Here is a 24,305-nt window from a genome sequence, read left to right as displayed (position 1 = left end):
CCATGAAGCATGGGAGTGACTTTTAGAGCTTAAGAACAAGTCATAAAGCCCATCAATATCCATATCAACATCAAAATAGATGGGTTTAACCCCTCCAGTTCAGCCCATTGGTCTTCAAATGGTGTCCTTCAAAGTCATCGATATATCATTTAAGTCACTTTAAGTGAGTTCCACATCATCCCAAGTCACTTAGACGACCACCACAACATCCACATAAGCACAAAACAAGAATGCCCACATGTGTGGATCAATCCTCTAAACAAGTCAAGATCAGCTCATAAAAATACATGGGGAGAGCACTCAAGCTTCGTCTACCTAGCATGCCGATGGGAGGTCCATGTGAGCACAACAAACCCATGTGTCCATTGCCTTGGGAAACATAAGATGCCTTGAAAAATAGGAAAACACCCAAAATTAAGAATGCCATCAAATTGTCCTATTCATAAAAAGGTATGTGAATACCCTTGCCATAGAGAGGGGTAACAAATAGCTACCACTTGTCTTCCTTTTAGCTAGGGAGTTCCTCAAATTAGATAGTTTACCCATTGACCCTTTCTTCTTTACCTTGAAACGAACTTTGTAGATTTCTATGGTTGGAGCAGTCCTCTTATTTTCTGCATTTGACCCTTTGACCTTCCCATGATACCCTCTAAAAATCCTCTAGAATGATGGGTAACTCCTCTAGCGTAAGCTTTGACCATGTGAGAGGGCATTTATATGACACTTGTCACCCTATAATGAAGGGTGTTCTCAATAAGCCTCTTTATTTTCCTTGTAGATGATGTTGAAAGACCACAAGAATGATGAGTCAAGCCTCAGCATATGTACAAGTGCCTCATGTGATGCAAGATCATCTTGACCCTCTAGACTTAGACATAGGCGTTCTTTGAACTCGTTATTCCTCATCTCACTCAAAGACCTACCTTAATGAATACTATCCTTTGGTGATTTTTCGCAGAATCCTTGGCGTGTATTTAACCTAAGAAATTCTTAGGTTACTTAATCTTTGAGATATGTCAAAGAATCCTACCTTGTGGTGATAACATCCATCCATCGAACAACAAGGGAACAACTATTAAGCTTACAGTAGTGATTGATCTCATTGTTTCACTTAACCTTGAGGGCCTGGTGAGGCTTTCCACTAGGGTGCAATATTTTGCGATAAAAATGACCATCAATGTTGTAATCATTACAATGACTGCTAGGATTCTTGCATTGATGTGCAGTGGTTCATGTCTTCTTATCCTCTCCCCATTTCAACTTCTTCTTCCCCTCTTAAGAAGCTTCTTGGTGTCCATTTTGCTTCAAACCAATTGATTGCCCTTTCTTTTGGCCTTTGCATCCCAAACATTGTGCCTATATGCATGCTTTGTCCATTGTTCATGGATTGAAAAGCATCACTTGATTTCGTAAATGGTTGTGTATATGCCCCACATACTTGAGGAGTACATATGGGTTATTTGGAGAGGTACCTAGCACGATGGCCATCATCCTTAACTCAATGGTGTACTCCTATAGACTTTGCACCTACCTTTGCCTAAATTGTGAAAATTTCTGACACGAAATTCTACTGCAGTAACTAATTTATTTCTCACAATAAGTTGTTTACAGAACCCTTCAACAAACATTAAAATAAATTCTACTGCAGTTATCACATAATAGCATAGAGACAAATAACAGTGATATACAAGCACAAGAATCAATCACATCAACACAGTTATTTTTGGACAATTGTCCCGAGAAAAACCCAATGCAGGAAAACTGGTCCAGCAGATGATGGTTTATTTATTATTCTTCAGCAACAATCTCTTTACAAAGAATAATTTTGCAATACATAGAGAAACCTTCAAGAAAACACTTGAGATAATTTTCCTCCTCAACTAGGAGAAATTCTGACACCACAGAGACCCTTTATCCTTCACTGCATCATCCTTGCATCATCTGCATGAGGACTGCATCACCCCTACATCATTTGCATGAGATCTCGTCCTTGCCTGCGCTGTATCTCAGAGCTCTCCCTCTGCGTTGTCTCTATGAGACACTGCGTCACCTCCTCCTCAGTCTCTGACTGATGTTGAAACCCTCCTCTTCCTTCACACTGCAACTCTCCCTCTGAAATCGAACTCCTCCTCCTTGAGAATCGATTTCCCTTGGGTTACTGAGCATTTGCCCGGTGTATCTCCAAATGACTCTCAAGTCTTCTCTTATACTTTTCTTGTTGATGAATCAACGACCGAGATCAAGTCTCTAATCAACAGCTAAGATTAAAACAGACTTGATCCTCGTCTCTTAGAAGCTTTTCACCCATATCCTTATTAATACCCATTAATATTTTTATTTTCCTAAGTTTAGACTTAGGAACCCATTAAAATTATTAATTTTTTTAATAACTCCTCATCCAAGTGGAATTTCTCCAAACGATTTCTAGGTCTTGGAGATCTCATGTGTTCTAGCCCCTCCACAAAATTTCGGCGCTAAAGCATATCTGATGCTACCCAAAATCAACACTCCCTCTTAGCGACAAATGTGCTCTAGCAATACTTCCCAATAGAAACATCACACTGATCCATGGCATCGGTCCTCTATGTTGTTGATGCTCGGCCTACGTCCCCTCACCTATTGCGCCATTGCAACCTGTACCGCTGCCCATTACACTGCAACTGCCACTGCTACATCTGTACTGCAACTCCCTCTGAATGTGCTGCATCATGCTGCCCATAGCACTAAGACTGCTCACTGCTGAACTGCAACTGCTTATACTATCCACTTCTGCTACTGCAACGGATTCTTCACCATCCCCATCTTCTCCCTGAAATAAAACAAACTTTGTTCTTCCTTGAGACTTGGTGAGGATGTCTATCACCTGTTCTCTTGTTGGGGTGTACCTCAACTGTACTTCCCCTCGTTGGACACAGTCTCTAACGAAGTGACACCTGATATCAATGTGCTTCGACCAATCATGAAAGACTGGATTCTCAGAGAGCTTGACGCAACTCTGATTATCACACAAAGTACTGGTCACTTCCATCTTTCTCCTGAATAGATTCACAAGCAATTTCCTAAGCCATATGGCTTCGCACGAAGCTGTGCCAGCTGCCATATGTTCAACTTCAGCTGAGCTCAGAGCCATGGATTTATGTTTCCTACTATACCAGGAGGTCATTCCTGATCCAATGTTGGAGCAGTACCAAGTGGTACTTTTCCGCTCTGCTGAACTTCCAGCCCAATCTGCGTCAGTGAACCCACTCAGCCTGATGTCATTGCCTTGGGTGTACATTAGTCCATGCGCCATTGTTCCTCATATATATCTGAGAACATGCTTGCCTGCTGCCTAGTGCTCCCTCTTTGGTTCCACCATGAACTGACTGAGGGTGTTGACAGCATAACAAATGTATGGCCTAGTATTGATCACATACATCAAGGACCCTATGAGTTATCTGCACAAGGTGGGATCGACTTCTTTATCTTCAAATGCATCAATCTTCTTCCAATTGGTGATCATTGGAATAGCCATAGGTTTGCAGTCCTACATTCTGAACCTTTTCAAAATCTTTGTAGCGTATCTCCCTTGTCCAATGAAAATTTCACCCTTCTGCCACCAAACTTCCAACCCTAGGAAATAATGCATCCGTCCCAAATTATTCATGTCGAATTCTGTGGCTAGGTTCTCCTTGCAATCTTTGATGAGCCTGGATGATCCTATCAGGAAAAGATCATCCACATATAACACCAAGATTAGAGGCTCATTTTCTACAACAAGATAGTAGAGATTAGGATCTGCGTCACTCTTGACGAATCCCATCTTCTGCAAGTAGCCATCAATTCGACTGTACCATGCTCTAGGTGCCTGTTTAAGCCCATACAAGGTTTTCTTCAACCTACATACATGAGATTAATTCTCATGTGTCTCAAAACCCTTAGGTTGTTTAATGTATCCTTCTTCTTCTATCACCCCATTCAAGAACGTCGCCTTGACATCCATCTAGTGAATCTCCCACCCCATTTGTGCCGCAAGGGATATCACGGATCTAATAGAAGTATACTTGGCTACTAGGGCGAAGGTTTCTTCCTAGTCTATCCCTTCCTTCTCAGCATACCCCTTAGCCAAAAGCTAGCTTTGTATTTTTCCACGCTGCCATCTGCGGTTTATTTAACTTTGTAGCCCTGACATCATGCTCCCGACTCATAGCAGATTCTTTACTCCTGTTGCCTGATCTCTGCTCTGATACAATGTGAAAATTTCTGACATGAAATTCTACTACAGTAACTGATTTATTTCTCCTACTTATTTCTCACAATAAGTTGTTTACAAAACCCTTCAGCAAACATTAAAATAAATTCTACTACAGTTATCACATAAAAGCATAGAGAAAAATAACAACGATATACAAGCACAAGAATCAATCACAACAACACAGTTATTTTTGGACAATTGTCCCCAGAAAAACCCAATGCAGGAAAAGCGGTGCAGCAGATGAGTGTTTATTTATTATTCTTCAGCAACAATCTCCTTACAAGGAATAATTTTGCAGTACATAGAGAAACCTTCAAGAAAGCACCTGAGATAATTTTCCTCCTCGGCTAGGAGAAATTCTGACATCGCAGAGACCCTTTATCCTTCACTACGTCACCCCTGCATCATCTACGTGACGACTGCATCATCCTTGCGTCATCTGCATGAGGATTGCATGAGGACTACATCATCCTTGCATCATCTGCTTAAGGACCGCGTGAGATCTTGTCCCTGTCTGCGTTGTCTCTCAGAGCTCTCCCTTTGCGTTGTCTCTCTAAGGCACTACGTCACCTCCTCCTCAGTCTCTAACTGATGCTGAAACCCTCCTCTTCCTTCACCCTGCAACTCTCCCTCTGAAATCAAACTCCTACTCCTTGAGAATCGATTTCCCTCGGGTTACTGAGTATTTGCCCGATGTATCTCCAAATGACTCTCAAGTCTTCTCTTATACTTTTCCTGTTGATGAATCAACGACCAAGATTAAGTCTCTAATCAACGGCTAAGATTAAAACAGACTTGATCCTCGTCTCTTAGAAGCTTCTCACCCATATCTTTATTAATACCCATTTTATTTTCCTAAGTTTAGATTTAGGAACCCATTAAAAATATTAATTATTTTAATAACACCTCATCCGAGTGGAATTTCTCCAAACGATTTATGGGTCTTGGAGATCTCATGTGTTCTAGCCCCTCCACAAAATTTTGGAGCTAGAGCATATCCGATGCTACCCAAAACCAACATAAATTAGTGCCATTGGATCCATTGGTCTTCTACATACCCAATAAGGTAGAATAGGGTCTTGATGAGGGTTTTAAATTCCTCCCATTTAGATACTTGTCGATTACCCTCTAGCCTAAGTGTTTCTATATAGCTTCCCTACCAATTCAAAGCATACCCCTCAAACTTCAATCTAGCAAATGATATTTTCACTCCACAACTATATAGTGAATGCTAAAATAAACTTCTAAATGATGTAACCAGTCATTCATTTTTAAGGCATCGATCTCACTTTGGTATGACTTTCTCGATTTTTTCCTTTCTAGGTCTTCATGATCTCCCGATTTCCCCTCTAATTTGACCTTTGAGTTAGAACCACCATCTTCTCTAATTCCAAACTTGTTTGCTAGAGCCGCCATGAGGAGATTCATATTATGACTAATGTCAGTAGCTTGTACTTCCAGCCTCAGAAATCTCTCTTTTGTCGGATCATGAGGGTTATTGTGAACAGACCCATCAACCATAGATAGGGTTCTGCAACTTTCTTCTTAAATCAATTCTTGGATCCACAACAACTTCCCACGAAATTTCCCAAAGAAATATGTTTTGATACCACTATGATCTAAAACTATCGCAGATGTTCCACAAGAATAGTTCATCACAATAGATCTAATAAATTTTCTAAAATATTTACAATTGAATTATCCTTAGATTCCAAATTCTTTAGTTAGTTGATTTTCTCCCCAATTAATTAAATTATTTAAAATGTGAGAAATAGAAAACAAAAAGAAATACACACCATCCACAATAGACAAAGATTTTCCCAGGGAAACCCTTACAAAAGAAAACCCAACTAGAAGGGGAGGCTACTCTACTCTCTTTTTCTCTTATATGGAAAATGTGCAAGTACAAAAGAAGAGGTACTCTTTATGGAGTTACCTGAGACCTATGGCATGTACAGCTATTATAGAACATTAACTTCCTCTGTTATGATCACTAATTTCCACTCCCACTTTCTTTGCTCAAGTATGAAACAAAACAGTAAATACAATAGCATAGAATGGAACCCAATATTTAACATAGCCTAATATCCATCTAGGGGTAATGTCTGACTTTCTCAACCCTAAACTAGTGATGAGGTTCTTGGACCTTCTAGAGACTTCTTGAAAGCCCACATGTGCCTAGCTCCACGTGAGTGCGTAAGGGGGTTGACATGGCATCCACTAGTACAACGATGGTCAACTAGGTAGGTCAACTTGCAAGAGGCATAACTTTCTCATACGAGCTTCGATTGAGGCAATTCAAGTACCTCAAAAAGCTGTCATTTAAGGCCTCAAAATGGTTCCAGAAAATTTTCACCCCCAATTTTCCAAACTAGGATGGTCATTAAAATGACCCTACAAGTCGATTCCTATAACTGTTTCCACTTTGAAAGCATCAAGATAGATGAAAAATACTATAATGATACAATTCAGATCAAAGCATGTGTTGAAGGAAGAATTCAAGCTCACTACTATAGATAGTCAATTTTGGATATGGTCAAAATCCTTATTCATGATAATTATTACAAGGCTAGACTTTTTATTCCCCTTGAGCTACCTATACCACTTAAGAAACCTTGTCATTACAGGACACTCACATGACTTTATTAGCTGGGCATGACCATGAATTGCTTGTACCACCCAAACTACACCTAACTGACACATCCCAATCAAACCCAAGCCAAGCACCTTAAACTATGCAAACAGTTGAAGTGCTTGTGTCAATAAGCAATGTTGCATCATTGCCACCCAACCATAGGAAAATATCACCTCCCCACAGCGAAGCACCAATGTTGTGAACATCGCGATTGAGATTAAATGGTGAGGGTCTGAAATCAGAAAAAATCATAAAAATCAGGAAAAAAATAATAAAAATCAGCAAAAATTCAGCAAATACAAAAATATTCATTTTTTTCAATTTTTTTTAATATCTAAGACATCCACAACATAAAATAAATGCATTGACACATAAATACGAAAAGAAAACTAATATATAAGATGTGTAATATCATGTCTAGTGTTACATCACACATAACAGTGAATCATGTCCTAAATACTAAGTCTTGAGTCCCAACTCAACCTCAAAATATCAACAAAAAATATAATAATGTATCTCATATCATGAGTCATAATGTCATATACAATGAAATGAACCAAATAGCTAATACTATTGATTTCCTCTACCCCTCTTGCGAGAAAATGTAACAACTTTCCCTCTAGATGAAGAAGGCAATGGACTCTGTTGTGCTCAAAAAGATGAAAAACTAGGAGATATAGGAAGTAGACCATGTCCTCTACTGGTGACAGTGGTAGGTGGTGTCACCTCCTCCTCCTGTTGCTCCTCCTCCTCCTCCTCCTCTACCCCTCCACTACCCCCTGCTCTAACCAATTAGGGGTTGACTGCATGATAGGCCTCTCGGCCTCAACCCTCCATGCAGCAGTGGTTTCAATCCCATCCAATGAGATGGCCTCCACATCAGGTGTCCTCTCAAGTTGCCTCACCCACAATCGAAGATTGTAGTAGATGTAGACCATGTCATTAAGTCGTTGGGACTCCAACCTGTACAAGGGTCATAAATTAATAAATTATAAATAATAAATTAATAATTATAAAAAATTATTATTTAATGAATTCAAAAAATTAATTGGAAATTTGGAATATTTTAACCTGTTGCGCTTCTTGGTGTGTATTTTTTCAAATACACTCTAGTTGCGCTTGCATTCTAAGGAGCTACATGTTTGGCTAAGCACACGAATGGCAAGCCTTTGGAGATTGGGTACTCTGCTACCATAGCTTCTCCACCATGCATCTACAACAAATAAGATAAACATAAGGAAAAAAATGAAATTTGAAAGTTGAATCAAAGTATGAACTTGAAGAGACAATGAAATTTGAAACAAACTAAAGCTTACCTGCCATTTTAGTCTTCCTATCCACAATAGCCATGTCAAAGCTAAATTTGCCACCTGCCATCCTATATATCTCCATTTCTTTAGAGATTTTTGAACGTTCTACTAGAAATGGCACCATCCTCTAAACACAAGTGAAGAATCCATCTGTGACCTTAGCATCAAATAAGAAATCACATGAGTAAGAATGTGGGGTTCAGATAGATCCCTGCAGCATGAATGGGATGATGGAGTGTATTGTTCCATCGCTCATCAATCACTTCCCATAGGAGTTGTTTCCCAAACCCCTCATCCCCCTTATCATCATAGTAGCTCTGAATAGATTCTTTAGCCCTATCCATGGCCTCATACAAATAGCCCATTGCGGGCTTGTCTCCATCAACTAATCAATGAACATTTACCAAAGGTTTGGTAATGCTACACACCTCCTGCACTCCCTCCCATAAGTTTTCCTGGTATGAAACCAACCTGCATATGGCCTCTCCCTCTGATTTGCGGCTATATGACAAAGCACACCACTCCTTTGAAAGAAACATTCTCTTCACATCCCACTTAGAATTCAAAAGGGATTGAAGAGATATGAAACTGGTGCAAACCATGTAATGGCAGGGCGCACCAACTCCTTATTGTCGGTGAATGTTCTCATCAAATAAAGCACAGATGCATGATTATATATAAATTTTGTAATGTTTTTTAATGATTCAACAATATCCTTGACAAAAGGAATTTTTCCTATGTCCTCCAACATCAAATCAATGCAGTGTGCAGCACAAGATATCCAAAATAAGTTAGGATGCCTCTCCATAAGCATCATTCTAGCAGCAACATAATTTGCAGCATTGTCCGTTATGACTTGGACAACATGTTGTGGACCCACCTCCTGAATGAACACATCCAACAAATTGTTGATTTTTGGTAGCATCGGATGTTCTCTAGCCATGAAATTTCGTGGAGAGGCTAAGGCACGTGAGATTTCCAAGACCTGCAAATCGTTTGGAGAATGAGTGAGAAAGTTCTAAGTGACGAGGATCAAGCTAGTTCTAGTCTTAGTTGTTGATTAGGGGCTTAATTTCAGCCGTTGATTCGTCAACAGGAAAAGTACAAGAGGAGGCTTGAGGGTCAGGTTGAGATACACCAAGAGAGATCAAGAATTCGATTTTCTAGGGCGAGGTTTGCTGAGGAAATCAATTTAGTGATCAATTGCAGCGAGGGGCAATTCAACAAGGGATTTTCATCCAAGGCTGAAGAATACATAGCAGAGAGGCAGCGAAGTGCCAGAAGAGACAGCGCAGGCCCAAGAAGGGATGACGCAAAGGCCGAAGGAGGCAGCGTAGAGGGTGCCGAGGGCCGTAGAGGCTGGCGCAGAAGCTGTAGAGGCTAACGTTGAGGATGCAAAGGGCTTCAGAGGCAGCGCTGGGAAGATTCTGTGGGGCAGACTGAGAGCAGATCAACTGAGAGAGGGTGACGCAGTTCCTGAAGGGTGGCGCAATTCCAAAGCAGTGCTTGGAGCAGCTTTCGCTATCCAGCAAAAGAAACAGTCAGAGTCACTATGGGGTTAATCATCCAGTCGTTGATTTGCCGGAATATCTATCTCTGGATAGAGGTACTACTGCCAAGGACATTCTATGTTGGGTGAGCCAATTCTGGCACCCTAGTTGTATTCAAGAACCAACTTAATAATAAAACCTTCATATCTGCTACACCGGTTTTCCCGCATTGAGTTTTTCCAGGAATGATTGTTCAAAAATAACAGTGTCCCTTGTGTTTTTGTTTTTGTTTACTTCAGTGCATGATCTATATATATGTGAAGGCTTCATTTGTGTTTACTTCGATGTTTATGCAATTCAATAACTTGTTAATGTAAAGAACAAGTAGGAGATAGTAAACCAAAAATTGCAGTAGGGGTTTCTGATGTGTTAGATTCGGGAATTTTCACACAAATCACATAATAATCGTGCATCTTTGACATGTGCAGATGCATCAACAAATTTCATAAACATTGTCCCATTGGGACAATTAACGAAGAAGTTAATAAGGCTTCTACCTTTTTGATCAGTCCAACCATTTCACATCACAGTGCATCCTGTGTGTGCCCATAATTCCCTAAACTCCTCCAATCTCTTAATGCAGTCAACCTTTTCATTTTGAAGAATGTGCCCTCTAAAGTCATCATATGAAGGGACTTTGTACCCTGGGCCAACAATAGCAATATCATCAACCGCGAGTTGGAAAAATGGATTGTTCCTGGCAATGCTAAAAGGAATATCACTCCAAAAAAGAAACTTTCCCAACAACTTGTTAGCTTCTTCCTTCTCCCTTTTTTTAATCACTGATGAGATAGATGGTTGTGCACCAGGTGTGGTTCTAGGAACAAAAAATGATGAGGTAGCTACAAGGTTGGGTGTAGATGTTGATGGTGAAGTAGAACCAGTACCACTCTCATGGTCACCTCCCAATCCTAACACTTTACTCCCTGTTATTTGACTCTTCAGAGTTGCCTTGGACAATTTGGTTGTCTCTATTTCTTCCAATGATTTGAGGGCTCTTCGGATGATTTCTGGATTTGTATTTGAGCAAGGACCTACCTCATGTCTAGGAACTTGTGCAAGGTGATACTTCAATTTGTATACCCCCCTTGTCATATGATGCCCACATAACTTGCAGGTCAAATTTGATCTGTCAAAACCCCCATTAGCTTCACCAAATTCCCATAGAGGGTCCAATTTCCTTGGCATGTTTGTAACTTTGTTGAATCTTGAATTTTAATGTAAAATTGAAGTTTGAAGTTTGAACCTAGGGAAAAAGATGAATTGCAAGTTAAACAAATGAAATTAAAATTTACATACAATATTTTGAAATTTTGACAAAAAAAACCTCAACTCAATGCAACAATAATGGAAAAAAATACACATTCAAACCCAAGCAAAAATGATGGAAAAACTAGGGCACAAGAAGAAATTAAACAAATAAAACTAACAATCAAGATTTTGCATTTTTGACCAAAAATAACCCTCTCCGCTAAATGCAACAAAAAAGACAAAAAAAACACACTCAAATCCAAACAAAAATCATGGAAAATAAATGGGTGATAGAAACCCAAGTAAAAAAAAAATGGTCAAATTTGATGCCCATACTTGAAAACCACGCTCTACTGAAGAAACTTATTCCAGACTTGAATTGTTTTTGCTTGGGATGCTAAAGTCCTTCACTTTTCTCCTCTCTTGCCCTTGTAAATGAGTTCTCCTCCTCGTTAGCTCTCACGCTTGCCTTCTATCTGCAAAATAAACGAAGAAAAAACCAAAAAATTTGCTTTAAAAACTCGTTGTTGCGCACCCGACGATTACTACCACTCGACTCGTGATTTTTTCAGCACGAAAAAATCGTTGATATTATTGACCAATAAAATAGTTCACTTGAAAAACGCACAATTATTTGAAAAAATCGCAATAACATCACGATGTTCGCAACACTACCAAACACATTTGAGCAACTAACCACCTAATGTAGGATTGTGTTGTCATACATATAGAACAACCCATTGCATTCCTCTAATGGTCATGTACTAGGTGGCAATAGGTTCCACATACATTGAATCTATGTTGCAGGAAACAGCCCCCAACCTAGCATACTCGTATTAGAAATTCCCTGAAACGTCGAAACATTGCAAAATGCGGCTTAAACACCACCACAACGCCACTGAAATGTTTTGGCGGTGTTTCGGCCCAAATTTACCCCTTTTCCACAACTATTTTTGCTTGTGTGGGCTCACTCAAACTCCCAAGAAGGGTGTGCGGCCCTTCTATGGCCAAAAAAAAAATTTATCTACCAATAAAATTTATATGTAATCACTCCATAAGATAATTTATCTCTAATCAATCCATGCTCTGGTTTTATTGAACAAGCACCTTATTCTATTTTTGTTGATGAAGATGATGATGAGGATTATTAGGATATGTAATTGTACTTGTTTTTAGCTCATGTTTTATTTCATTTTCAACACATATAAAATCTCATTTTGGATGTATAGCCTCATGTATAAAGGTTGATTTTGTTGAAAATTGGCAGCTAAGGGATGAATTCCTTGAATAAGTATTCTAGAGTGACTTTCTAAAAATAGACAGTCATGTCTATCATTGCAACCATGAATTTCCAAAATTAGTAAGTCACCTTGTTTCAATTGGTAATCATATATATATATATATATATATGATGGAAAATCACTTAACTTATCCTTAATCAGTCTCAATTCTTTAATTTTCAATTTAGTCATCAATATATATTTAATATTATTATCTTTATGATAATATATTATTATTAAAATGAAATTCCATGTCACCTCTCTTACTTGGCAATAAATCATGCCACTTCACATCTCTCTCTCCTTGATGGCAAATCAAACTCTCTAATTCAATGATATGTAACTCTCTCTTCCTCTCTCTCTTTAATGCTCTTACGCACCTCTTATACTCTCTTACACACTTTAATGACGCGTCATAAAAGATTCCTCTTACAGCCCTTTAATGCATACATTACACTTCTTCTTAATGGCTCGAATTACCAAGGCATGTGTCCTCCCTCTTGATGGCATAAGTTACTAAGGCATGCGTACTCCCTCTTGATGGCATGAGTTACTAAAGCAAAGTGTACCTCCTTTATGGCATAAGTTACACTCCTATTTTGGCATATGTAACTCCTCAAGGCATGGGAGTCCTTCCTTGCTCTTCCTATATATTTGTGCCTCTCATCCTCTCTATTTCTCACTTGTGCATTGTGAAAGAAGAGTGTGAACTTAAAAAAGAGAGAGTTAGAAAGACTAGAGAAGAATTGTGTGTGTGTGTGTGTGTGTGTGAGAGTGAGAGAGAGAGAGAGAGTCTTGAAGAGTAAGAGAAGATCTTGGTGAGCCAAAGTAATTCAATGTTTGCATCAACCACAGCTATCAAAGATCTTCAGATTTGGGTGAACTTCTTCTTTCTCTCATTGTATTATGTATCTCTATTGAACAATTGATTTCTAATAAAAGAAGAATCTGGTTGGGTTTTCCCCTTGTGGGTTTTGCCCTAGTCATTGGACCTAAATTCTCTGTGTCTACTTTTGTTCTTGGTTGTCTTCTATTTTGCATATGGTTTATATGGTGTATGTTCTATCTACAATTGCTTAAATAATATTGCAGAACAAAGAAGTTTTGGAATAAGTAATTGTTGCAGCATAGAACATCAAAATTTCAACAGATTTTGGAATTATGGATGTATAGCCCCATCTATAAAAGATAATTTTGGATTTTGCATCATGCAATCATCTGCGAGAATATAGATTTGGTTTTTCTTCTAAAATATCATATACGTGTCTCATTCTTGTTTTTTTTTGCAAGATAATGTGTTATTAACTTGTTAAAAAATCATATATATATATATATGACGTTTCGTCCAACGTTTCATTTTGGGGGGGTCATGTTTCCACCCATACACATTTCAGAAACTTCCAGGCATTTCCACTTTTTGTGAAATTTAGGATTGAATACATTCATCAACAATGTTGCCTTGCCATGATTAACGCACTGGCCACCACATTGCCAGATTGCATGATCCTCTGTCAAGCTTATATTGCAACACCTCATTGGTAATCCACACCAAACTAGTACACCATGCTAACCATCTCATGAATCACCATGAGTGGATCACCAATGCTACCAAACATATAGACTCATCATGCACTTAGTCATCTTTCCCTAACGCACCATTTATCATGCACTTGCCAATGGCACCTCAGGTAGGGTCCTTACAATAACCTTCTCATCAAGATTGGCTTGCAGGACCCTTTGTCTTGGTGGACACACTAGTATGGAATTTTTCCAAAGCTTGCAAAAAGTAAAATCTTGTTGATGGTCATCAATGGCTTTGCTCGCAACCTAACATTGATGTTAGGGTTGATAAGGTTTGGCACCTTCATTTGTAAAAGAAGGATTGGCTCTTTCCTATTTTCTCACTATGGAAACCCATCATTTAGTCAAAAAAGTCCATCTTTGTTTGGTCTCTCAAGCATGCGTTTTGGTCTTTGTAATTATACTCAATCAGCTTGGAATTGGGTATACATGCTATCTAGTCAAATCCTCCCTACCCACTTTTACAAAAAAACACTCCTAAGTGAAAGGCTTCCTTGGGCCATAGAATTCCAAGTAGCTTGGAAGCATATTTGTTTTGAAATTTTATTTTTTATTTCAAAACAAAGAAATGAATGCTTATTTAAGGAAGTTAAACTTGACAGGAAGTTCTCTTGGTATGACAATGCATTTATATGCTCTAGTTTGAACCTACTGATAACAGCATAATGCGGGAAGGTGCAGGTGGACATGAATCATCTGCAGCATTTAATTAATTAATGGGGCACAACTCCTTACTCCATGAGCAAGGAGACTCCTGCTAATTCCTCTACCAGATTTGCCTTGCTGCATCACTCATTTCGGCCACAACATTGTGTCAGTCATTTGGATCAGGAGTTACATAACATTTTGCTTACTCAACCACGGCCAAATCAAGATAAATAGCCTACACTGCCCCAAACCATCTCTGAAGTGGAGAAGCCTTCTCAGCTTGAATAGGGGAATGATGGCTGGGAACCTATCATTCTGGTGTTAAGCCTGCTTTTGAGAGATGGGGGCCACCACCTCCCAAGGATGATTTGCCACCTAGTTCAAGTGTTGTTCTTGCTTCTATTGCATAACTATCTACTGCTATGTCTTGGCTAGCCAGCCCAGTTTTGTATTTGGTGTTGTTTTAGTCTCCTGGCATTTTGGTTGAAGCCATCAAGGCAATTTGTATGGTTGATTTTCCACTGTTAGTTTCTTAAGGTAGATTAGGCTCTGTTTTGGACTCTATGCTTGTGGTGGTTGTATAATTGTGACTTGCCTTTTTGTATAGAATATGTGGTCATATTTTTCGTATTAATAGTTAAAAAAAACATTCTATTCAAAAATCATAATATTAAATTGCAGCGTAATATGTGTTTTCTTTTAAAAAATCAGAAAGAGAATAAAATTTTGAGCCAAAAAGACTTACACAAGCATGTTTTATAAAGGTGTCAATATTAGATCAAATGTCTTAAAAGCACAAACTAATGCTTAGCCTTGAAATTTTAATCTAAAAACAAAAAGAAAATATTTCATTCAAGATGACATTTCAACATATAAGAGATGTAGTTAAACTGGAACATAGAAGTTCACATACATAAAAATCAAGACGCATACTTCCCATCCATCGATACTTCTCTGATTCAATGTCAACATCAGCAATTAAACCTGTAATGGTCAGGAAATGTTATTAGAACTGTAAAGTGGCTAGAATATCCACTTTCAAAAAACAGACAATCAAGAAAACCATTTTATCTAGAAAAGAAGAAAGATGTGTCAAATGGATTGGATCTTAATCCTTCCCAAGCAAACTATTGCAGGGAATCAGATTATGTTTGTGTGAACAAAGTTGTAGGATAAGAAAGAGAAATATGCAAACACCAATCCACAGTTAAAACTCCATGTTCCACATACCCCATGTAAGCATCAAGACACTGAAAAATCTTGCATGGCCCTGCACAACTGTGGCCACATCTAATTGTCGCTTGTGGCCTGAAAAAGAAATTTATGTCATAAATCAACAGTTTTTACAATAACTACACTAAGTAATTCTACTTTCCTTGGAATCCATTTCTATTCCCTCACTTGTACATTTTCTCCATTCTATTTTTTTCATGTTAAACTTTTTCATCATGCCCATCTACATAAAAATTGACAAAAAGAAACTTCTAGTTCTACAACAAGAATATTACACATAAGAAGACGAACACTAATTTGAAAACCATGAAAAGCCACTACAGTAAACATAAACACCTTTGATGACTGTATAAGTTGCATTTGCAGCAGTACAAGGCTCATCAGCATCATCCATCAAAGATTTGACCATACCATTTCCTGTACCTGCCTTTCAAAAATACAAGTTCAGAATATCATGTGAAATTAAAACAGAATATCATGCATGAACACAAAAATAAAAATAAATAGAATGAAAAGCTTATGTTTCTGCAACAAAGAGGATAATGCATAAGAGGCTTATCAAATTTATAAAAGTCTTGCTCTTAGGAACAAAGAGTTGGAACAAGGATCATATATCATAATCATGTAGAGAAAGACTACAGAGATGGGGACTATTTAAGGTTTAAGTCAAGTTCAATATTATTAATTCTTAATTGTATTAAATGAAATTCACAAATGCTAAGAAGTGATTTCTTAAAATGTAAGCATCTTGAGGTAAAGAATCTCTAAGATTGATTTTGGTTTTTTTAACATTGAAATCAATGTTGCGATAATCGTGATCAGGATTAAATCGGCAAGGGTCCTGAAGAAGAAAAAATCGTATAAATCGGGATAAAATCAGTAAAAGTCGGCAAAAAAATCGGCAAAATTAAAATAATACAAAAAAAAAATACAAAAAATACGATTTTTTGGAAAAAAACATGCCGCCGATTTAAACGGCCAATTTAATCGTTTCAGGGAAAAATTGCGATTTTTCAAAATCGTGATTAAATCGCGATTTTCGCAACACTGATTGAAATGATTGAACTAGAGGATAATGACAGGGATATAAAAGACCATAACATTCTTAGATAGGAATGGCAGAACAAAATCGCTCCATGGATAAAGATAAACATTGTAAAGGGCTCAGCAGTAAGTAGAAATCCAGAACTGACATAACTGCTGCTTGTGAAGTATTTCCTCTTGCATTAGGCATTACATTATAGTTGAAACTTGATATTGTTTTCCTACAAAGTTAAGGTGTTCTAGGTGACAAAACTGGTTGGCAAGTCGCATCAATGATACGATGTCCCACAGGCAAGGCTAATAATATCTGAAGTTTGATTGGTCAGATAGCAAGCCTGTTGGAATCATGGATCCCCATGGGGTAAGCATCTCTAAATATAACAAAATAGCTTGTTTAATGTCATATAGGACTATAGCCATTAACAAATCCTTCTTGAGACAACAAACCCATAACTGAAGGCTGTCCATTCCCAAAGGGCAAAGGTCTCTTATTAAATAATTTCATTAATTGAATATTTCAAAAGTCGATTAGTCTGTTTACTAGTGGAAAAATGATTAACAACTTTTAAACCAAGAAATAATAGGGATTATGTAGAAAACAACAATTCCTTTTCGAGATATATGTTGTGACCTGAATCCTCATCTAATATTTATTATAAGCTGGAAAAAATATGAAAAAGATACATTAACGAATCCTTTACAGGTGACGATCAAAAGAAGCTAACAACTTTCATTAAAACAGGTCACAAAATGAAGCTTTTTGATGTCCCTTCTGAGACATGACAACCTATGACAAATTCTTTTGAGAGGTACATTAGTTGCTTTCTTGCAAAACAGGGGCCAATCTGAAAAGTCCCATACAATCAAATGAAAAATATATGGCCACCACAAGATGGCATATACTGGCAAAAGGTGCCTAAACAGAAAGAAAACAGAAAAAGTTCTCCTGGCATTTAATTCACCTACAAAAGCAAGAATGGTAATTTAACATGGAACGATGGGAAAATAAGAACGTTCATACCAGCTGGAATGATTCCAATGGGCATCTTTATTGCATCCTCCCAATCAGATCTCTCCAACAAACCATTTACAACCTACACAAAAATATACTCTATATTCAATCAGTCAGAAGAAATAATTATGAGACATTCATTTTAAAATTGATTCAAAATTAGAAAAGCATAGGAGGAGCAAGTATCCTGTTAAACATTATCATCTAGTTTGTTTCCAAAATTATCAACCATTTTTCCAACCCTATTTTCAGTTGTGTGCACTGTGCAACATCTACAAGAACAAGTTACAAAAGAAACAGCACTTCTATTAGAATCAAACAAATAATTCAAGAAAAAAGAAAACAAAATAAAGCATACATGCATGTTGTCTTCACAAATATGAAGTAAAATTAGAAATTTTCAAATGAATTTAAATAAAAAATTATAAAAAATAAGAGAGTAAATATGCGAACCCTAGCACCCTGTTACATTGCAAACCCTCTCTTCTTCAACTAAAGTCCTAAAGCTCAAGCAAGGCCTTCGAGGAACTAAGAGGGATTGCCAATGTCACCTCACAAGCCATCTTTACATTTTCGGACAGTTCTCCTCTGGCTCAAAGGGGGCTTCCCTAGATTAGGATTACTAGAGCTTATGCAGTGAAGTCCAAGGTGAAAATGAAGAGATTGCTCTAGTAAAACAAGTTGCCAAAGTTTCCTAATTGAAATGGATGAATGGATTGATGACTAGTGAGTCCTGACTTATCATTGGGAAAATGAAGGTTGTCCTAATGAGGAAAAACTGGCTATTGATGTTGAAGTGTTCAAGCTACAATAATATGTTGAAAATTGGCAGCTCGGGGATAAATTTCCTTATCTAAAATCTCATTTCTAACAATTTTGGAGTGACTTTCTAAAAATAGAAACTCATGTCTAGCATCTCAAGTATGAATTTCCAAAAATAGTAAATCACCATGCATCAATTGGTAATCAGATATAGTTGATGGAAAATCACTTATCATTAATCAATCCTAATAGTTCAATCTCGACTTAATCATCAATATTATTATTATTATTATTATCCTTTATGATACTATTATATTATTATTAAAAGGAAATTCATGTCTCTCAATCATGGCACTCAATCATGTCATATGTAACTCCCCTCAATTAATGCATATGTTACTCTCTCACTTAATGGATACATTTCACTCTCTCTTACGCACTAATTAAAAACGTGTCATATTCCTCTTACACACTCATTAAAGCATATCATAAAAGATTCCCCTCTTTAATGCATATGTTACATTCTCTCCTTTATGGCATAAGTTACTAAGGCATGTGTACCTCCTTAATGGCATGAGTTACAAAGGCATGCGTACCTCCTTAATGGCATGAGTTACAAAGACATGTGTACCTCCCTAAAAGGCATATGTAACTCCTCAAGGCATGCGTATTGCTCCTTCTTTATGACCAGGATTTGTTGCTCCTCCTATATATATGTATTTCATATCATCTCATTCTCACTAGTGCATTCTAAAAGAAGAATTCAAACTTGAGAGAGAGAGTTGGAAAGACTTGAATAAGATTGTGAGAGAGAGAGACTTGGAGAGTAAGAGCAAAACTTGAAGGTTGATTCAGTGTTTGCATCAACTGCTAGTACTAGTGATCTTCATGCTATAGCTTGTTCAGATTTGGGTGAACTTACTCATTCTCTTGATCTCTCATTGTACTTTGTGTCTTTGTTGAACAATTGATATCTAATAGAAGAATAATTTGGTTCGATTTTCCCCTTGTACATTTTGCACTAGTCATTGGACCTAAACTCTTTGTGTCTTATCTTGTTCTTGGTTGTCTAAAATTGTGCATTTAGTATATGCTCTATCTACAATTGCTTAACTAATATTGCAACAACAACAAAAAATGGAATAAGTAATTGTTACGGCATAGAATATTAGAATTTTAACATGGTATTAGAGCTTTGGTGAAGACAAGCCGAAGAAGATAAGAGTTGTAATCCTTCTATTTTTTGTTGAAATATCACTTGTTGCTCCTATTTTCTACTAAAATATCACTTGTTGCTCCTTCTATGTTAAAATCTGAAAGTTCTATGCAAAAATTTAAAAATTCTTTGCAAAAACTTGAAAGTTTTATTCAAAAAATTGAATGTACTTTGCAGAAAACTAAATGTTCTATGTTGTTACAATTACTTAGAATGCAAATTTCTTCTTCAAAACTTTTCAGATCAACAATTGTAGATAGAACATAAACTTAAGGATCATATGAAGACAGCCAAGCACAAATATGAGACACTAAGATTTTGGTCCAATGACTAGGGCAAAACCCCTCAAGGGGGAAAACCCAAATGATTCTTCTTCTATTAGATTTCTTCAATTGTTCAGCAGAGTATAGAGAGAGAGAGAGAATGAGAATGAATAATATCATCAATGTTTGATCAACTTGCAGCTGAAGTGCACTTGCTCTTTGCTTGAAGATCTCCTCCTTCTCTTGATCAAATCATGTCCTTCACACTTGCTCCAGCTCTTCCCTTGCTCTTGCTCTTCACTAGTTCTCACACTTCTCTTGCACACACTCAACACTTGCTCTCCTTCTTCACAATGAACATGCTACTCTCAACTCTCACTTGTTCTTGCTTAAATAGATGAGAAAGGAGAGGAGTTACAAAATGAATTCATGCCTTGAGCCAATAATAGGAGAATCGAATTCCATGAGGGAGGAGTTACTTGAGGAGAAGTGTAACTCATCCCAAGAATAGAGAGAGAGGTACACTTGTCTTGAGGAGTTACAATTCGAATTAGGGAGAGAGAGAGTTACACTTAGACATGAGAGTTACAAATCGAATTGAATGAGGGCATTAAAAGTGCATTTAATGAGAAGAAGTTACACTTTTGCTATGCATTGAATTAGTGAGGGAGAGTTACATTCTCTTAAGTGTGTGTGAAAATTCTATCACTGCAACATCTGATTTACTTTGCCTACTTATTTCCAATAAGTTATTTATGAAATTCCTTCAATAAACATGAAAGCAAATTCTGCTGCAGATATCACACCATAATACAGAAACAAACACATGCACAAGAATCAACACATCAACACAGATATTTTGGACAACAGTCCCCGGAAAAACCCAATGTGGGAAAACCGGTGCAGCAAGGGAGGATTTTATTATTCAACAATTCTTCAGTACAACAGGGTGCCAAACTGGCTTACCCAACAGAGAGAAAAATTCTCCAGCACTTCTCCCAATCCCAGCGTCAGCCTAGCTGACCTCTACATAGCTCCCAGACACTCTGCGTCAGCCCCTGCTTGTCTGTGTCAGCCCTGGGCCTCTCTGTCACCCACGCAAGCCCTCTAGTGACTGCGCAGTCTCCTGCTGCTTCTACGCTTGCCTGAAAGGCCCTGCGTCTGCCTCTCCTGCCTCTGTGCTAGTCTTTTGTTGCTGATCGTGACTCTCTGTTCCGTACTTGCTATCTCCTACTGCTCTCCAAACCACTAGTTCGAATTTCTCAGCTAACCCCGCTCCAGAAATCGAACTGACTAGTCTCCCTCATTGTCTTCTCCAACTGACCCTCAAGCCTCTTCTTATACTTTTTCTTGTTGGTCCTTCAACGGCCGAGATTAAATCTCTAATCAACGGCTAACATTAGATTTGGCTTGATCCATGATTTTTGGAACCTTCTGACCCAGCTTTATATTAATAACCATTAATATTTTATTTTTCCTAATTTTAAACTTAGGAACTCCATTAAAAATATTAATTATTTTAATATTTTCCAAACCAGTTAGAATCTGCCCAAACCATTTCTGGGTCTTGGAGATCTCATGTGCTTAAGCCTCTCCACCAATTTTCGTGGCTAGAGCACATCCAATGCTACCCCAAATCAACACTCCCTCTTACCAAGCACTGTGCTCTAGTAATACTCTTCACTGAGTATCACCCTGATCATCCGACATCGGTCCCTGTGTTGATGCCAAGCCTCCCTGCCCAACATCCTCTGCAGTGTTGCATCATGTACTGCTGCCTATGGCTCTGCTACTGCCACTGTTGCATCTGTTCGACAGCTCCCTCTGCATCCGTGCTAGTGCTGGTCCTTTTCTCCCAACATTGCAACTCCCTCTGCATCCGTGCTGCTATCACCCCCATTTCTGCTACTGAAACGGGTTCTTTATCATCCCCATCTTTTCCCTGAAGTAATCAAACTTTGTCCTCCCAAGGACCTTGGTGAGGATGTCCGCCACCTATTCTCCTGTAGGAATGTAGCTCAACTGTACAGCTCCTCGTTGGACACAGTCTATGACAAAGTGACACCAGATGTCAATATGCTTTGACTGATCATGAAACACTGGATTCTTAGAGAGCTTGATGCAACTATGATTATTGCACATGATCTTGGTCGCCTCCATTTTCCTTCTGAATAGGTTCACAAGCAGTTTTCTAAGCCATATGGCCTCACACGAAGCTGTGCTCGCCGCCATATATTCTGCCTCAGATGAGCTCAGAGCCATGGACTTCTGTTTCCTACTGCACTAGGAAGTCATTCCTGATCCAATGTTGAAACAGTACCCAGAGGTACTTTTCCGATCCACTGAACTTCCTGCCCAATCTGCATCAGTAAATCCACTCAATCTGATATCCTTACCCCTGGTGTACAAGAGTCCATAATCGATTGTTCCCTATAAATACCTAAGAACGTGTTTGGTCGCTGCCCAATGCGCCCTCTTCGGTTCCACCATGAACTGACTGAGGGTGTTGACGGCGTAGCAAATGTCTGGCCTAGTATTGACCAGATATATCAGGGGCCCTATGAGCTACCTGTATAGGGTGGGATCAACATCCTTGTCTTCTGATGCATCAATCTTCTTCCAGTTGGTGATCATTGGAGTAGCCATGGGTCTACAGTCCTCCATCCTAAATCTTTTTAGGATTTCTGTAGCACACCTTTCTTGCCCAAGGAAGATCTCTCCCTTCTGCTGCCAAACTTCCAACCCTAGGAAGTAATGCATTAGTCCCAAATCCTTCATATCGAATTCTGTGGCTAGATTCTTCTTGCAGTCCTTAATGAGCCTGGATGATCCTGTCAAAAAGAGATCATCCACATACAATACTAAGATAGTGGCTCATTCTCTACAACTAGATAGTAGAGATTCGGATTCACATCACTCTTGACAAATCCCATCTTCTGCAAGTAGCCATCTATCCGACCATACCATGCTCTAGGTGCCTGTATCAGCCCATACAAGGCTTTCTTCAATCTGCATACATGAGACTTCTTCTCATGTGTCTCAAAGCCCTCTGGTTGTTCAATGTATACCTCTTCTTCTATTATCCCGTTCAGAAAAGTCGTTTTGACATCTATTTGATGAATCTCCCACCCCATCTGAGCTGCGAGAGATATCATGGTCCTAATAGATGTATACTTGGCTACTGGGGCGAAGGTCTCCTCGTAGTCAATTCCTTCCTTTTGGGCATACACCTTAGCCACAAACCTAGCCTTGTATTTCTCAACATTGTCGTCTACAGCGTATTTGATCTTGTAGATCCATCTCGAACCTACCACTGATCTGCCTTGAGGCCTTGGCACTACCTCCCAGACATCGTTCACCATTATGGAGTTGTACTCTACCATCGCATCTAGCCAAACCTGATCTTGAGCTGCCTCCTAGAAACTGACAGGCTCCCCATCCTGAGCTACTAATGCCTGATATCTATTTGGTTGTTTTCGCTCGCTCTTATTGTTTCTTGGCGCACCAATGAATTCTCTGCATCTCGCAAAATCTGACAAAGTTCCCTACTAGTTCTTTCTCTGCCTGTAGGTGCTTCTGTTAGCTCCTCCTCATCCTGTGAATCTTCCTGATCCAATGAAGAATTCCTTAGTTCTGTTGGTTGAAGAGGTTTAACAAACAGCTCTTCTTTTGACTTCTCCTCGGAAGGCATCTCACGAGATTTTATGAAAGCCCTGTCCTCCATGAACTTTACATCTCGTCAAACCACTACCTTCCTGCTCCCTGGAAGATAGATTTTGTATGCCTTAGCATTCTCGCTATATCCCACTAGATATCCCTTTTCCATAGTTTGATATAGCTTTTTCCTCTTTTCCTCGGGTATGCGGCAATATGCTAAACTCCCAAATATCCTGGAATGACTGACTTCAGGCGTCTTCCCTGTGAAAACTTTCTTTGGAGTAATCTTGCCCAACGCCCGATGAGGAGTCCTATTCTGAACATAGAATGTTGTGTTGCATGCTTTTGCCCACAGGAATTTTGGCATATCCTGATCATACATCATGGCCCTAGCTACTTCTACAATAGTCCTGTTCTTCCTTTCTGCTACTCCATTCTGCTCCAGATTGTACGGAGCTGTCCACTCTCTTCTGATGCCCTCCTTAGCGCAAAAATCAATGAAGTCCTTATCGACATACTCTCCACCATTATCTGAGCGCAAAACTTTTATTTTCTTCCCAGTTAGATTCTCCACCAGAGCCTTGAACTCTTTGAATCGACAGAAAACCTCGTCCTTGGTTTTCAGAAAA

The 24,305-nt window shown here is 38.6% G+C and overlaps 1 protein-coding gene across 2 annotated transcripts in view; it reads right to left on the bottom strand.

Annotated features, from left to right (window-relative positions):
* The window catches only part of LOC149208703 (sphingosine kinase 2-like), a 181,794-nt gene that overhangs the window by 131,137 nt on the left and 26,352 nt on the right, over positions 1-24,305 (bottom strand). For both annotated transcript variants that reach the window (XM_089396156.1, XM_089396155.1), the window contains exons 4-7: positions 17,788-17,860; positions 16,059-16,145; positions 15,720-15,797; positions 15,403-15,473 (exon numbers count right to left, since the gene is read on the bottom strand). In XM_089396156.1, the coding sequence (XP_089252282.1) occupies positions 15,403-15,473; positions 15,720-15,797; positions 16,059-16,145; positions 17,788-17,860 (309 nt within the window). The remainder of the gene's footprint in view (positions 1-15,402; positions 15,474-15,719; positions 15,798-16,058; positions 16,146-17,787; positions 17,861-24,305) is intronic.

The sequence above is a fragment of the Pinus tabuliformis genome, chromosome 1_2, assembly GCF_031772625.1.
Source record: "Pinus tabuliformis cultivar Carrire ecotype Pingquan chromosome 1_2, CPIR1, whole genome shotgun sequence".
Lineage (NCBI taxonomy): Eukaryota > Viridiplantae > Streptophyta > Pinopsida > Pinales > Pinaceae > Pinus > Pinus tabuliformis.
The sequence above is the reverse complement of the archived record's forward strand: the minus strand, read 5'-3'. Positions and strand labels throughout refer to the sequence as shown.